Raw genomic sequence first — 13,336 nt, forward strand, 5'->3', positions numbered from 1 at the left:
ATGTCAGGTTTCTAGAAAATGTGATAGGTCAGCACAACTGACTGCCAAGATAAGAAGCAATAGTGCCTAGCACGTCCAATTTGCAAGACACAGGCAACAGGGTACTCACTCTTTAGAAGTTTAGATCTTTGAGTCAAAGAAACTTAAGGACCTGGGGGCAACGAACACTACAGATATGAACGGTAAAAGGATATTTATTTATTCATGCAAAGTGGTGCCAAATGGGTTCCTTGAATTTACTTGCAAATCTTTTATTTTACACAGAACTTTCCACTGTAGCATAGCTATGACAAAAGTACCATACGTTCTCGAATCTACACATGCAATCTCCCCACAGTCACCCACGCATGCGCCTTGGATGTTCATGCACAAACAATCAGAGAGCACTGAGATGGGTCTCTGTTCTCCCTGAGGAAGACAGAGTACATCGATGCTTGACAAATCTCAGGCCAATCTAGTATTATCCTATAAATGCAGCAATAAACCGATCCCTCTGAACTTTAACCCCCCAGGCTCTTGAGGTTTGTCTAAGGGACTGTCTTGTCCTAAAAGGTATCTTTAAAATGTTTTTAGACTTATTTTATGTGTATGAGTGTTTTGCTCACAGATATGAACTGAGGTTATGCATGGTTATATGCTGCTATCTGGGTAGTAGTAACCGAGTGTGTGTCTTTGGCAGGAACAGGAGGTGCTCTTAACTGCTGAGCCATCCTTCTAGCACCCAAAGGGTTCTTTTAGGAGAAGTGTTTCGACTATCTACCTCTCAGTATCTGATACAGCCTATGCATCTGTTCATCTAGTCACTGTTCACTGCATCCATGAGGAGCTGAGCAAAACCCAACAGCTGTACACGGAAGCCTCCACATAATACCTGTCTTACAGCAAAATCAAATACTAGTTTCTAGATTATGGTCCTACTCCCAGTTCCTGACTTCCAGGGCAATTTTCCATAGAAGTCAGCAATGCTAGCTCACGGAAACTAATAATCAGACTGCATTAAGATCATAGTGACTACCAGACGGGGGAAGGTCCAGGAGGGTAACCTCGAGCAGTTCTAGCCAAGGCAACTATGGTAGGTGGGCACTGCCTGCTAGAGGCCTGTGGGGCCATAGTATAGGGCTACACCAGGCCCTCAACAAATCACCTAGAAGCAATCTGTCTGGGAATGATCAGAAACCTAAGCTCGTAGCTCTGAATTCACCAGTTGTTTTGGTTCTGATTCCTACGTTCTCAGCTGTAAATGGAGATGACACCTGGTCCTCAGGAATGTTTTGAGACATCTATGGTAAATACTGGATCTACACTCACACAGTTTAATCCATAGTATGGACTTTGTGTTGGCCTAGACCCAAAATGTTCCAAAGATATGTGTGACCAGTAAAGAAAGTGATTTGAACGGGCAAAGTCCACCATCTTCAGTGGACTGACAGAAGTTAAATCTACTTACGGCTCCCCTTTAGTTAACAAGTGGAAATCCTGTCAGGTTTTAACAGTAGAATATGTGCCAAGCCAAGAGAAAGGGAGTACGAAGCATCAGAATCATGCTTCATCTTTGACTCTCAGATTAAGTGGGCAGGTTTGTCAAGCTTGTCATGTGGATTCTGCCTATGGGATAGAGGGAGGGGCAGGTCTCTAGCTGAAGGCTCATAAGTATTTGACGGAAACACAGACCACATCACAGAGAACCAGAGGCAGACCTTTGCCGAGCACGCTTCACTCTGGAACAAAGCTACTGGGCTTCTCTTCTGGTGAGTCATTTGCTTTCTTTTGTTGACTCTCTCTCGTGTGACCTGTGAACGTGGTGCAAGCTACTGAATACAGCTACTCATGGCCCCCATCCCTCACTGTCCTGGTTGCTGTATGGGCTAGGGAAATACGAAAACGACTTCAATGGTTCTGGAATGTAGCAAGTGGTTATAAAAGGATGGAAAAGGTAGTAATGGCATAACCAGACCCACCCAGGCCAGGAATATAGAGCAGTCTAGTTGCTGGCCTTCTATTTTTAAATCAGTAATTTTTATATTTTTAGTTCTTTTGTATCTAAAAAAGCCGAAATTTTATTGCCTTGCTTGTTCTTTGACTATTTGTGTTTATTGTCGTGCTTGTTCCTTGACTATTTGCATCTATTGTATTGCTAGTTCTTCAACCTAGAACTGACCTTAATATTTGCATGTAATTAAAATGGTATAAAGGCAAAAAGGAGGAGGGAGAATAGGATGAGGGAGGGGTTCTAGGGAGGGGAAATGGGGAAATGGGTATGATATCTGTATTGTAAATAAATAAAATATCCAATAAAAAAAACCAAAAAAAAAAAACCAACAAAAAATAAGCTATAATCCACAATCACTATCTACATTTTTCAATATAAATCAATGGGCAGCTGTAGGCATTGTAGACTATGAATAAATAAATAAGTAAATAAATAAATAAACAAAACAGATGAAATAAGTAATTTTTAATTTTGCCAAAGTCCAATGCCAGAGTTTGGTCCTTTAAGACTAGAGTCAAAATTATAACTGTTATCAAAGGGTCTTTAGACAAGAACCTATAGAATGTGTGGTTTGTGAAGCCTTAGAATTATAGGTGTATGGACCTTATTTCTCAGAGAAGGTCTAGAGCTTTATTGAGATTCTCACAGAGGTTTGTGACCACAAAAGGTTAAGTGCCGGGCGTGGCAGCATCCCAACCCTTTGGAGAAGCAGGAAGACCAGAAGTGTCATCTATTTGTTGTAACAGTAATAGCCCACGGTGGGTTTTGTTTGTTTTTTTTGTGTGTTTTTCTCATATTTATTCTATTTTCAGCAATTTAAATATACTGAAACTTCCAAAATGATTAGAAGTACTTCTTAAATATTTGGGTTACATCCTATGCTTTACATACAATTATAATTTACTATCAGGCTTTTTTTTTTTTTACATTACATCAAAAGTTTCATTACTTTTTCATTTTCCTAAATCAATATTTTGATTATAAAGAAATGTTAACTTTTTGTATACTGTATACGGGACAGTGATTTTGTGTGCTTATGGTTGTAAAGCAAGCATTCTACTGACAGCCACCTCCCCAGTCTTGTGATTTTCAATATTCTATTTGCACAGTCTAGTCCTTATCTACCAACATAACACTGAATACAGATTTGTACATTTTCTCAAGAGTTATGCTAAGGTTGGATTCAGAAAAGAATACGACAACAAAAAAGCAAATACAAGTGAGGTAACAACAGAGAACTGGAGGTAACTCTTGAGAAAGGAAGTTATTTCATATTTTAAATGGTGAAAAATAAATCGTCCAAGTGTGAGTGAACACGATACACACAAGTATTTGACACTATTTTAGCACCTCAGAAAGGTTTGGGGCAGGATGCCTACTACCAGCTTATCAAGACTAGAGATCTTGCCTGAAGTCTAGGTGTGGGGACTATCTACTGAGTAGCCTTGTTTTAAAGGCAAAGTCCTTCCTTGATGGTGAGAAAAGGCATCCCGGCTCGAGGGAAGGAAGAAGTAGCAGATGTATTAGGGTGGATATTGTTTCTGCCTAGGACTCAATTTTAGGGTAAGAAATGACCACATGGATTAAGAAGAGAGGATGTCTTCAACTTTTACGTGTTCTCGTCTGACCAGGCAATATTTTATCTTGGTAAATCTTACAGAAGTTCCACCAAACACATCTTTTTTCTTTTTCCTTTTTTTAAACTAAGTTTTTTTTACTGGATATTTTATTTACATTTCAGTTGTTACCCCCTTACCCCATCTCCCCCGACCCCCCGTAAACCAGGAACTCCCTATCCTATCCCCCCTCCTCCTGCTTCTATGAGGATGTGCCCCCACCTACTCCCCCATCCTCACCTCACCACCCTCGAATTCCCCCCCACTCGGTGTCCAGCCTTCATGGGACCAAGGATCTCCTCTCCCACCTATGCCCGACAAGGCCATCCTCCCCTACATATACAGCTGGAGCCACGGGTCCCTCCCTATGTGCTCTTAGGCTGGTGGTTTAGACCATGGGAGCTGTGGTTGGTTGGTATTATTGCTCTCCTCATGGGGCTGCAAACCCTTTCAGCTCCTACAGTCTTCTCTCTAACTCCTCCATTGGAAACCCCTTGATCAGTTCAATGGTTAGCTGTGAGCATCCGGCTCTGAATATGTTAGCCTCTGGCAGACCTCTAAGGAGACAGCTATATCAGGCTCCTGTCAGCATGCACTTCCTGACATCCACATCAGCGTCTACCTTTGGTGACTGCACATGAGATGGATACCCAGGTGGAATGGTCTCCAGATGGCCCCTCCTTCAGTTTCTGTCCCACACTTTGTCTCCATATTTGCTCCCTTGAGTATTTTGTCACTCCTTCTAAGAAGCACCGAAGCACCCACACTTGGTCTTCCTTCTTTATGAGCTTCATGTGGTCTGTGAGTTGAATCTTGGGTATTGCGAGCTTTTGGGCTAATATCCAATTATCAGTGAGTGAATGCCATGTGTGTTCTTTTGTGATTGGGTTACCTCACTCAGGATGATATTTTCTAGTTCCATCCATTTACCTAAGAATTTCTTGAATTCATTGTTTTTAATAGCTGAGTAATACTCCATTGTGCACCCAAACACTTCCTAAGGCATCTTTTAGAACCCACACCGGCAGGATAGGAATCTAGGACACTGCCAAGGTTGGCCTGGCACTCTCGGGCCAAATGCTGTCACAGCTGTCCCTACAATCAGGCCACAGGTTACATTACCCTTTGTCCTACTTGTGGTCCTTGGTAGTCACAGAGCAGAGAAGGGTCAGAAACACAACCATGGAGGATCAAGTCCTGGGCAAGAAAGGCAGGCACGTGGCCTTTACTGCAGACCCATTCAGCAGTCACCCTACCTCATGTGCCATTCTAACTGGCCTTCCACTGTGAAGAGACCTTTAGGTTCTGAACGGCTCATCAAGGAAGTTAAAGCCATGCCTCCTCATGGGGACATACACCTTCCTAGAGATTCCCCAAAAGAAAGCATCTCCAGGACCTGAGGCTCCAGCACAGACGTCAGAAACTGTTAGAGATGATATATGGAAGCGTTTAGTTTGGGGAGTCAGGGCAGTAAGTACCTTAACTCCCTGGCAACAAAGCCAGCTCTGTCAGAGTTCTGGGCGCTGGTTTTCCGTTTCTGAGTCCATTGCTCCTTTTGCACTGTACAGCTGAGGAGGAGTAAACGGGAAGTACTCCCCAGTCACACGCAGTCCTTATCATCCTCCAAGCCCCGGAGGACAACAGTAAGGAAGCCTCCTAGAAGAGGCGCTTGGTTTGGCTTTAGTGGTTTTTAACAATGAATGGGGCTATCTTAGTTAGGGTTTCTAACGTGATAAAACATCATGACCAAGAGCAACTTGGGGAGGAAAGGGTTTATTTCACCTCACATGTCCCGATCACAGTTCATTAAGGGCAGGAGCTGAGAGCAGGAACTGAAGCAGAGACCACGGAGGAGTGCTACCTACTTGGCTTGTTCTTTTCTAGCTTGAGTGTCCTGTTTTTTTTATAGCCCAGAGGTGTCCCCACCCAAGATGGGCTGGGCCATTACACATCAATTACTCATTAAGAAAACCCACTACAGACCTGCCTATAGGCCATTCATATGGAGACATTTTGTCAAGTGAGAGCCCTTCTTCTTAAATGACTCTAGCTTATGTCAAGTTGACAGAAAACTGACCAGCATAGGGCAGAGAGTGGTAAGTACCTTCTATGAGTCCCCAAGCAGATGGGGACAGGCCTTCATGATAGACAGCAGTCCTGTGTTTCCAAACAGTTGTTATGGACCTGAAGAGATAGCTCAGCAGTTAAGAGTGCTAGACAGTCTCCAGAGAATCTGGGCTTGATTTCCAGCATTGTATGGTAGGGTAGCTCACAACCATGTGTAACTCCAGTCCCAGGCAGTTCAACACCCTTTTCTGGCCTTGGTGAGCATTGCTCACATAAAATTAACAGACATACATGCAGGCAAAATATCCATATACATAAAATATATAGAAACATAAAATACAAAACAAAAATAAAACAAAAAATCCCAAAGGGCTACTGTGTCCACTTGACTGCAGAGTGACAAACACGGGAGGAACCTGAGATGTTTACAGTTTTTGAAGAGTCCCTCTGGCTGAGCAGTCTTCCCTGGGAAACAGCCATCTTCAGCACAGTGCTATTACTGAGCCTGATACCAAATGGGGTTGGAGACAATTTGCTTTCTAGATGGAGTTAGTAAGGACAGCAGGAAGAAAGAACGCCACTCAGTCAGACCCACATATAACTTTTATGTTTTGACTCACAGATGTTTGCCCCAACAGATGCCATGGATGATGGGCATCAGGAGACAGATCTGGACGACGTGCACTATGAAGGAGATCCCTGGCTCTTCAACAATTCCAGTGATAACAGCCAGGAGAACCAACGCTTCCTAAAGTTCAAGGAGGTCTTTCTGCCCTGTGTGTACCTGGTAGTGTTTGTCTTTGGACTGCTAGGGAACTCCCTGGTTCTGATTATATACATTTTCTACCAGAAGCTGAGGAATCTGACAGATGTGTTCCTGCTGAACTTGCCTCTGGCTGACCTGGTGTTTGTCTGTACTCTGCCCTTTTGGGCCTATGCAGGCAGCCATGAGTGGGTCTTTGGCACAGTCATGTGCAAAACTCTTCGAGGCATGTATACAGTGAACTTCTACGTGTCCATGCTCACGCTCACCTGCATCACGGTGGACCGCTTCATTGTAGTGGTCCAGGCTACCAAGGCCTTCAACCGGCAGGCTAGGTGGAAGAGCTGGGGCCAGGCCACCTGCTTGCTCATTTGGGTGGCCTCCCTGTTGGTTTCTTTGCCACAGATCATCTATGGCAACGTCGAACGCTTTGACAAGCTTATCTGTCATTACCACAATGAGGCGATATCCACTGTGGTTCTTGTTATACAGATGACTCTGGGGTTCTTCCTGCCATTGCTCACTATGATTCTGTGCTACTCAGGCATTATCAAGACCTTGCTTCATGCTCGAAACTTCCAGAGGCACAAATCTCTTAAGATCATCTTCCTTGTAGTGACTGTGTTCCTGCTGACCCAGACACCCTTCAACCTCGTCATGTTGATCCGAAGTACAAGCTGGGAGTACTATACCTTAACCAGCTTTAATTATGCCATCATAGTGACAGAGGCTATAGCATACCTTCGGGCTTGCCTTAATCCTGTACTTTATGCCTTTGTTGGCTTAAAGTTCCGGAAGAACGTCTGCAAACTTATGAAGGATATTGGCTGCCTCTCTCACCTGGGAGTCTCACGTCAGTGGAAGTCTTCTGAGGACAGTTCCAAGACTTGTTCTGCCTCCCACAATGTAGACACCACAAGTATGTTCCAACTGTAGTCGGCCTTGCCACACTTGGAGAAGCTAGTATCAGAATTCTTAGAAGCAGAGCTATATCCTTTGGATGCAACAAGAAAAGCTTTGCTTGTAGCACGTGGAGTGTCATGGTGAAGTCACTGAACACTGTGGCTGGTATGGAAAGCTTCTCAGATATAAATATACCGTTCTTAATATCTAAGCCTAATGCTCAAAGAAGAATGTCTTGAAGAGAGATTTTGAAGCAATTTCTCTCTTTCATCCCCAAGAATGGTAAAATCAAGGTCATGACGGTTAACTCTAGAGATCTCAGGTTCTCTTTTACCAAGTTTGGGGCTAAAAGTTGAAAAGTTGCATCAACAAAGATGTTGATGGCAGATAATATACAGGGCTCCTGAGTTTAGAAGATTCTTCAATGGGCAAGCAGTTGAGAGTTGAAAAGCCCCTACATAATACTGCTTGAATGAGACCAAGCTCTGACTCCTCCAGAGGTCTGTCTGACTTTTGTATGGGTGGATGCTTATGTTTTATTGGACTTGTCTTGGAAAGAGCAGCAATAAGGGACTGAAAATAGGCCAAAATAAATTAGCTGAATTTCAGTGGTCCATGTAATGCTAGAAAAATATATAAAATAGAGCTTAAGGCTATAACAAATACAAGAGGACTCTGGTGGCTTTGCTCATCTAAAAAAAGAAAAAAGAAAATTTCCCATGCCTGTGACACATAATATGTACATACAAATATATCAAGTATTTTGAGTTTCATGGTAAGAAATAAAACCCTTTAAAAGTTTTCAAACTGCTTTCATCTTTAGATGCATTCTACTTTAATTTGGTATGCCTGAACTCAAAACAGAATAAACCTTCACAAACTGCACAAAAACAACCCAGTAAACTTCTAGGCCTAGAATAAAGGAAATAAGTTAAAACTAAACTTTGTGGGCAGTGGTCTATGAAGGAAATGGGTTATACCAATGGTAACAATCTTGCTTTCATGATGGTTTCCTGCTCCTGCCCAAGATGTGGGGTGCATATGTTCAACTTCTGTAATTCTTCTCAAGGATGAGGTGATTTTATATGCCAGACTAGATTGATGCTGACTAGATCCTGGCAACCAGATGACTAGGACTATAGGCACTTGTTGAGTGTTTGTACTACCACATCACTCACCTAAATAAGAACATCTACCTTAAAAGGCTGAGAGAATGCACAGGAGGCTAGATAAACCTGGGCTCAGGGCCTGGAGAGAACAGCAGCCTAGGGCTGCCTCCACGCCCTTCACTAGGTATGACCTCAATGAAACAAATCAATCTCAGCCTCTCAACATGCTTGTGCCCATGGCTCTAAGTCCTTCCCTTTCTCTTTCCTTTCTTATTATACAGTCATGATTAGTTTGGAACTTGCTATGCAGACCAGCCTGGTCTTGAACTCACAGAGGTCTACTTGCCTCTGACTCAAGTGTGGGGTTAAAGACATATGCTAGCACACTTGACCTGAACAAATCTCTTAACCTTTGGCTATTTCCTTTTAGTGAGAAAGCACAAATCTCTCAGTTGGCTTGAGGAGGACTTGAGATAATACATAGCAAACACTTAGCACTGGCTAAGGTGGTTGCTCAGTTGGTAGATACTTGCCCAGCAAACATGGAGTCCTGGGTTTGAACCCTGGCACTAGATGTAACACCTAATTTGTGGGTGAAAGATCTTCAAACTGGCACAAGTTAGTTCTTAGAACATACAGTAGAGGTTCCTTATGCTATCTCTAAGGGCTGGTGTAGTGACACAGGCTGTTGTGTGTGTGTGTGTGTGTGTGTTTTTCTAGACATGTAGGACATGCCACATGGATTCTGGCTCAAAAAATTTGATCACACCTTGGAGTCCAGTCTTGGTCCATGGTCCCTTGCACCATATTATCAAACACACAATCAAGAGCTGTAGTACACTTCCCTGTTATATGCAAGTGACACACAACACCACGTGCTTACTCAAAACAGCTAGGCTGCTTTATGCAGGGTGATACCGGTAACCTTCAGTACATACATCTTGATTTGCAACACTGGTGACGGAGAAGTGCTGAGTCCCCTTCCTTCATATCTGACTTCCCTAATAGCCCAGCTCAGGAAATGTGGGCTCTCAGTGAGAAGAGAGATGAGTCAGGTGACAGGGCCCTGAAACTATCCACCCAGGTGGTCTAGAGATATGGCTGGACACTCAGCAATCAGAGAGAGTGCCACCCTAGGCCAATCCAAGAAAGCCTTTTCCAAGGCCTGGCTCGTCAATCCACACTGCTAGGTGACAATGCTCTCTGGGTTATTTCTGCCCAGCTGTCTGCCCAATGAAGAAATCAGACGAGATGAGAGAATCTTCTGGACCATGCCTTCTTTTAGGCTTCCCATGGAAATGTTTATGCGGGCCTTTATGCAGTTTAGAGAAGCTTGCTTGTCTGTTGGCAAGAAAATACAGCAATAGAACCTTCCTTCTCTCTGCCTCCTCAGCCACTATTCACCCCATTCTCTGGCTATCTTCCTACACATAGGGCAGATTACTATCTCTTCCTGTACCTACACCATCATTAACAATAAATACACATACATCCAAACCAAACCAAACCAAACCAATCCTCCAAAGCCCAGCATGTTAGAGGGCTTGTGCCGTCTGCAGGCTCCCTGCACAAAGGCTGCTGCTCCAGGCTCCACTCCCTCAGAGGTATTAGAGGTCTTAAGCACTTGCCATCTCTTTCCCCCACCTTTGGTTCTCCTCACTCTTAACAGGAGATTATATCAAAGGCCAGGCTGCTACATAGGGAGTTAGAGCTGGATAAATATGGATCTTGCCTGAATCCAGACTGTCCTAGATGTGTTTCAGAGCTGAGAACAAGGACTGTGTGTTCCCCTCCCACTGGGCTCCTCATTCCCGAGGATGGTGGAAATGCTTATGGGTTCTGGCTCCAGTTAGACACATGACGGCCAGACACAGCTATGTTTTCAGAGAGGTGAACGCATGGTGATTCCCTTCTAGGGACCATCTGATTACCCGGGAATTCTTGGAGTCTTGGATGAGGAGATTGTGCCACAAGGCAGAAAAGGGAGCACAGAATACAGAAGCTGTAAGTCATCCTACCTTCCACAGGGTTTTCAAAGTAGCATCCTGGACGGGTGCCCAGTCCTTCAGGTCTATAGTTGCTAGTGCTATTTTATAGGTAGCTTGGTACTGTCATTTCCACTTTCTGAGGAGAACTGAATGAGGAGTGGACCTTGTTAGCAGCCTCTCTGCTCCTAAACACTGTCCACAGAGCTTTCAGGCAGGTGTTATATCACACAAGGCCAGACAACTCTGTACTCCTCCACAGTCACAGGTTTTGGGTTAATACAGGCATAAGGTGGTTTCTGAACTTTAACCATGATCACCATATCCTGTCCTTGTTTTGTTTCTAAGATAGCAGGCATCAGATCTCTTGGCTGGTGAGCAAAATTCTCCTGTTAAGCACTCTGGCCACAAAGCCCTGGTTCTGAAATGATTGGCAAGCAGGCTCTGAGGGAAGGTTTCAGATCATTTAGTGTAATCTGGGTATCTGAGGAGGAAGGCTTTTTTTTTTTTTTTTTTTTTATAAAGATGATGAGGCTACAAGTTGAAGATACCGAGAAGCATATGTACATAATAGACATGCACAACACAGGCTGACATCAAAATTCAGCATCAGCATCAGGAAAATTCCATCTCTCCACAGGAGCTTTCTGTCTCAGGTGGTGTCTCTGATCGCCTTAAGAAGGGTAAGGTATTCTAGTCTCCCTAGCACAACTTAAAGGAGCTGCACTCGGAGGCAGTATTTGCCATTGCCATAGGGCCTCAAGGCTTGTTTGGGTCTGGAGCTTATGTGCTTCACCCTGAATGGTCAATATATCTGGTACCTTGAGAGCAGGCCAGGTCTGGGAGGCTTTGGCTGCGTGTGAGCTGGGCAGAGACCAAGGGAGCCAACTATCTACTACCTCAGTTCGGAGAACAACTGGCAATCTGGGTAGGACACTGAAGGAGAGGGTACAGACATGACTGAAAGGTTGTAAAGGGCATCTATCTGCTACAGGTGAGGGCTCTGCTCCTGCTAAGATAAGCCAGCATGGGGAAAGGACAGCTGTCAACAGGCAGTCCTGTTAGGTTTCTCTGGAAGGCTGAAGCTGGATTTGGAGACTTTTCCTTGTTCCACCATTCCCAGGAAGAATCAAAGCTGAATTCCTCTAGCATTACTTTGTTCCTCAGATTGCTTCCCTTTCCCTCTAAGTTTCCTGAGAGGACTGGTGGTGCAAGTCTAGGGCTCTTGTGGAGTGCTTTTAGGGCTGCTTGGCAGGAACCTGACATTTATCAAGGACAATTAGGCTTCAGGCAGGAATCTAAATCTTAGTGTAGAATAAAGAAGTAGGCTTCAGGCATGAAAATGACTTTGGGCTAGGACAGGAAAGTAGGCTCAGATATTTTGGTCATCCAGATAAGCCCTTAGAAACAGTGATCACAGGATTGATCACCGGACTTTGTTTATTGCCTTGCTTGTTCTTTGACTATTTGTGTTTATTGTCTTGCTTGTTCCTTGACTACTTGCATCTCTTGAATTGCTAGTCCCTCAACCTAGAATTGACCTTAATACTTTCATGTAATCAAAATGGTATAAAAGCAGACTGGGAAAAAATAAACTCGCCTCAGCTTCAGAACTGGCTGGGGTTGTTCTACAATGTTGTCTAACTGTCTTTTTCTTTTGAGTCCTCATTCCTGCACTGGAGAACCTGTTGACTGACTGAGCTGGCTTGGTCAGGCTCTCCTTCCCATACTTTCTCAGACTCTTGATGTCTTTGACTGAGTTTTAAACATGGGAAGAAAAGGAAGGCTAAGGAAAAGCTCCCATACATACTAAGACACAATCTAAAGTGTAGAAAGGTGGTTCTTCACTTATAAAGGTGAGATTCAAGGACTACAGGTCCCTATCAGACAATCCCAGAAGATCTGTGTTGGCCAGGCCAGAGTGCTGGCAGTTTCCTTTCTCTGGAACAGTTCCTGATTTCCCAAGACCAACAACTATACACACTGGTCAGCAGTCTGGAAACTTTCTGTTCCTGTTCCTACTAGGAAAGAGGAAGGTGATGATGGGGGAGGGAGCTAGAGAGTAGTCGCCTCAGACAGGTGTCTGTGAGAAGACACTTTAAAATCAATGTCATCCTCCTCTGGGCCGCCTAGCTTCTTGGTTCTACTCACCCATCTATTCATGTGTCTTGCTAGAAACCAATGGCAGAATGTAGTTTACTGCTAAAAGGAAGAGAAGAAATCCTGGGGACCACTGTGTCATGGGGGTCAGGGTGAACGCTGATGACTACTGACCAAGTATGTGTCAAAGAAGTGTTTCAAAGGAGAGAGTTGGTCCAAAGTCACAGAAGCAACAGGAAACAGGAGCTATCTTATGTTTGGTAATGAAAAGCTTTGTCCATGAGTGAATTCAGTGCTAGAGTCATAGAACACACAAGTGTGGAGATACACTTAAGCCAAAATCTAGGCTAATATCCTCAAGAGGATTAAGTGCAGTCCCTCCCATGTGGTAAAACTTGACATGGTAAAAGTGACAGGTGACTCCTGGTCCTATTTTGGACTCTGGGGAGGTCAGAGATCTCACTGAGAGTCACCCTGAGCTCACAGAAGTCCTTCACCACAAGCAGAGTTGGGCTTTTGAGACTGGATTAGCTACTTCTCTTATTGCTTCTATAAAATATCCGACAGAAGTAAAGATTTATTTTAGCTCAGAGAGCATCAGTCCCTCAGCAGCAGGAAAAGCACGGCAGAGCAGGCATCTAGACTTACACAGCACTGGGCTTGGAAGCAGAGACTCACGCTGGAACCAGGGGTAGGTAAAATTTTCAAAGGCTCAACCTCTCTGATCTCTACTTCCACCAGTCAGGCCACACTTTCTAAATGATCCACAGCCTTCAAATAGCGCCATAAGCCTTGGACTAAGC

The 13,336-nt window shown here is 44.0% G+C and overlaps 2 protein-coding genes across 4 annotated transcripts in view; one reads left to right on the forward strand and one right to left on the reverse strand.

Annotated features, from left to right (window-relative positions):
* The window catches only part of Fyco1 (FYVE and coiled-coil domain containing 1), a 69,803-nt gene that overhangs the window by 16,628 nt on the left and 39,839 nt on the right, over positions 1-13,336 (reverse strand). The window lies entirely within an intron of this gene.
* Cxcr6 (C-X-C motif chemokine receptor 6) lies at positions 1,686-8,146 on the forward strand. 2 transcript variants are annotated; one of them, XM_028781801.1, is made up of 2 exons: positions 1,686-1,748; positions 6,312-8,146. In XM_028781801.1, exon 2 carries the CDS (start codon positions 6,317-6,319, stop codon positions 7,370-7,372), a length of 1,056 nt encoding a protein of 351 aa, XP_028637634.1. In that variant the 5' UTR covers positions 1,686-1,748; positions 6,312-6,316; the 3' UTR covers positions 7,373-8,146. The 2 variants fall into 2 exon arrangements, with proteins under 2 accessions (XP_028637634.1, XP_028637633.1); XM_028781800.1 differs by having other exon boundaries at positions 1,692-1,748; positions 6,296-8,146.

The sequence above is a fragment of the Grammomys surdaster genome, unplaced genomic scaffold (genome assembly GCF_004785775.1).
Source record: "Grammomys surdaster isolate TR1022 unplaced genomic scaffold, NIH_TR_1.0 546, whole genome shotgun sequence".
NCBI lineage: Eukaryota > Metazoa > Chordata > Mammalia > Rodentia > Muridae > Grammomys > Grammomys surdaster.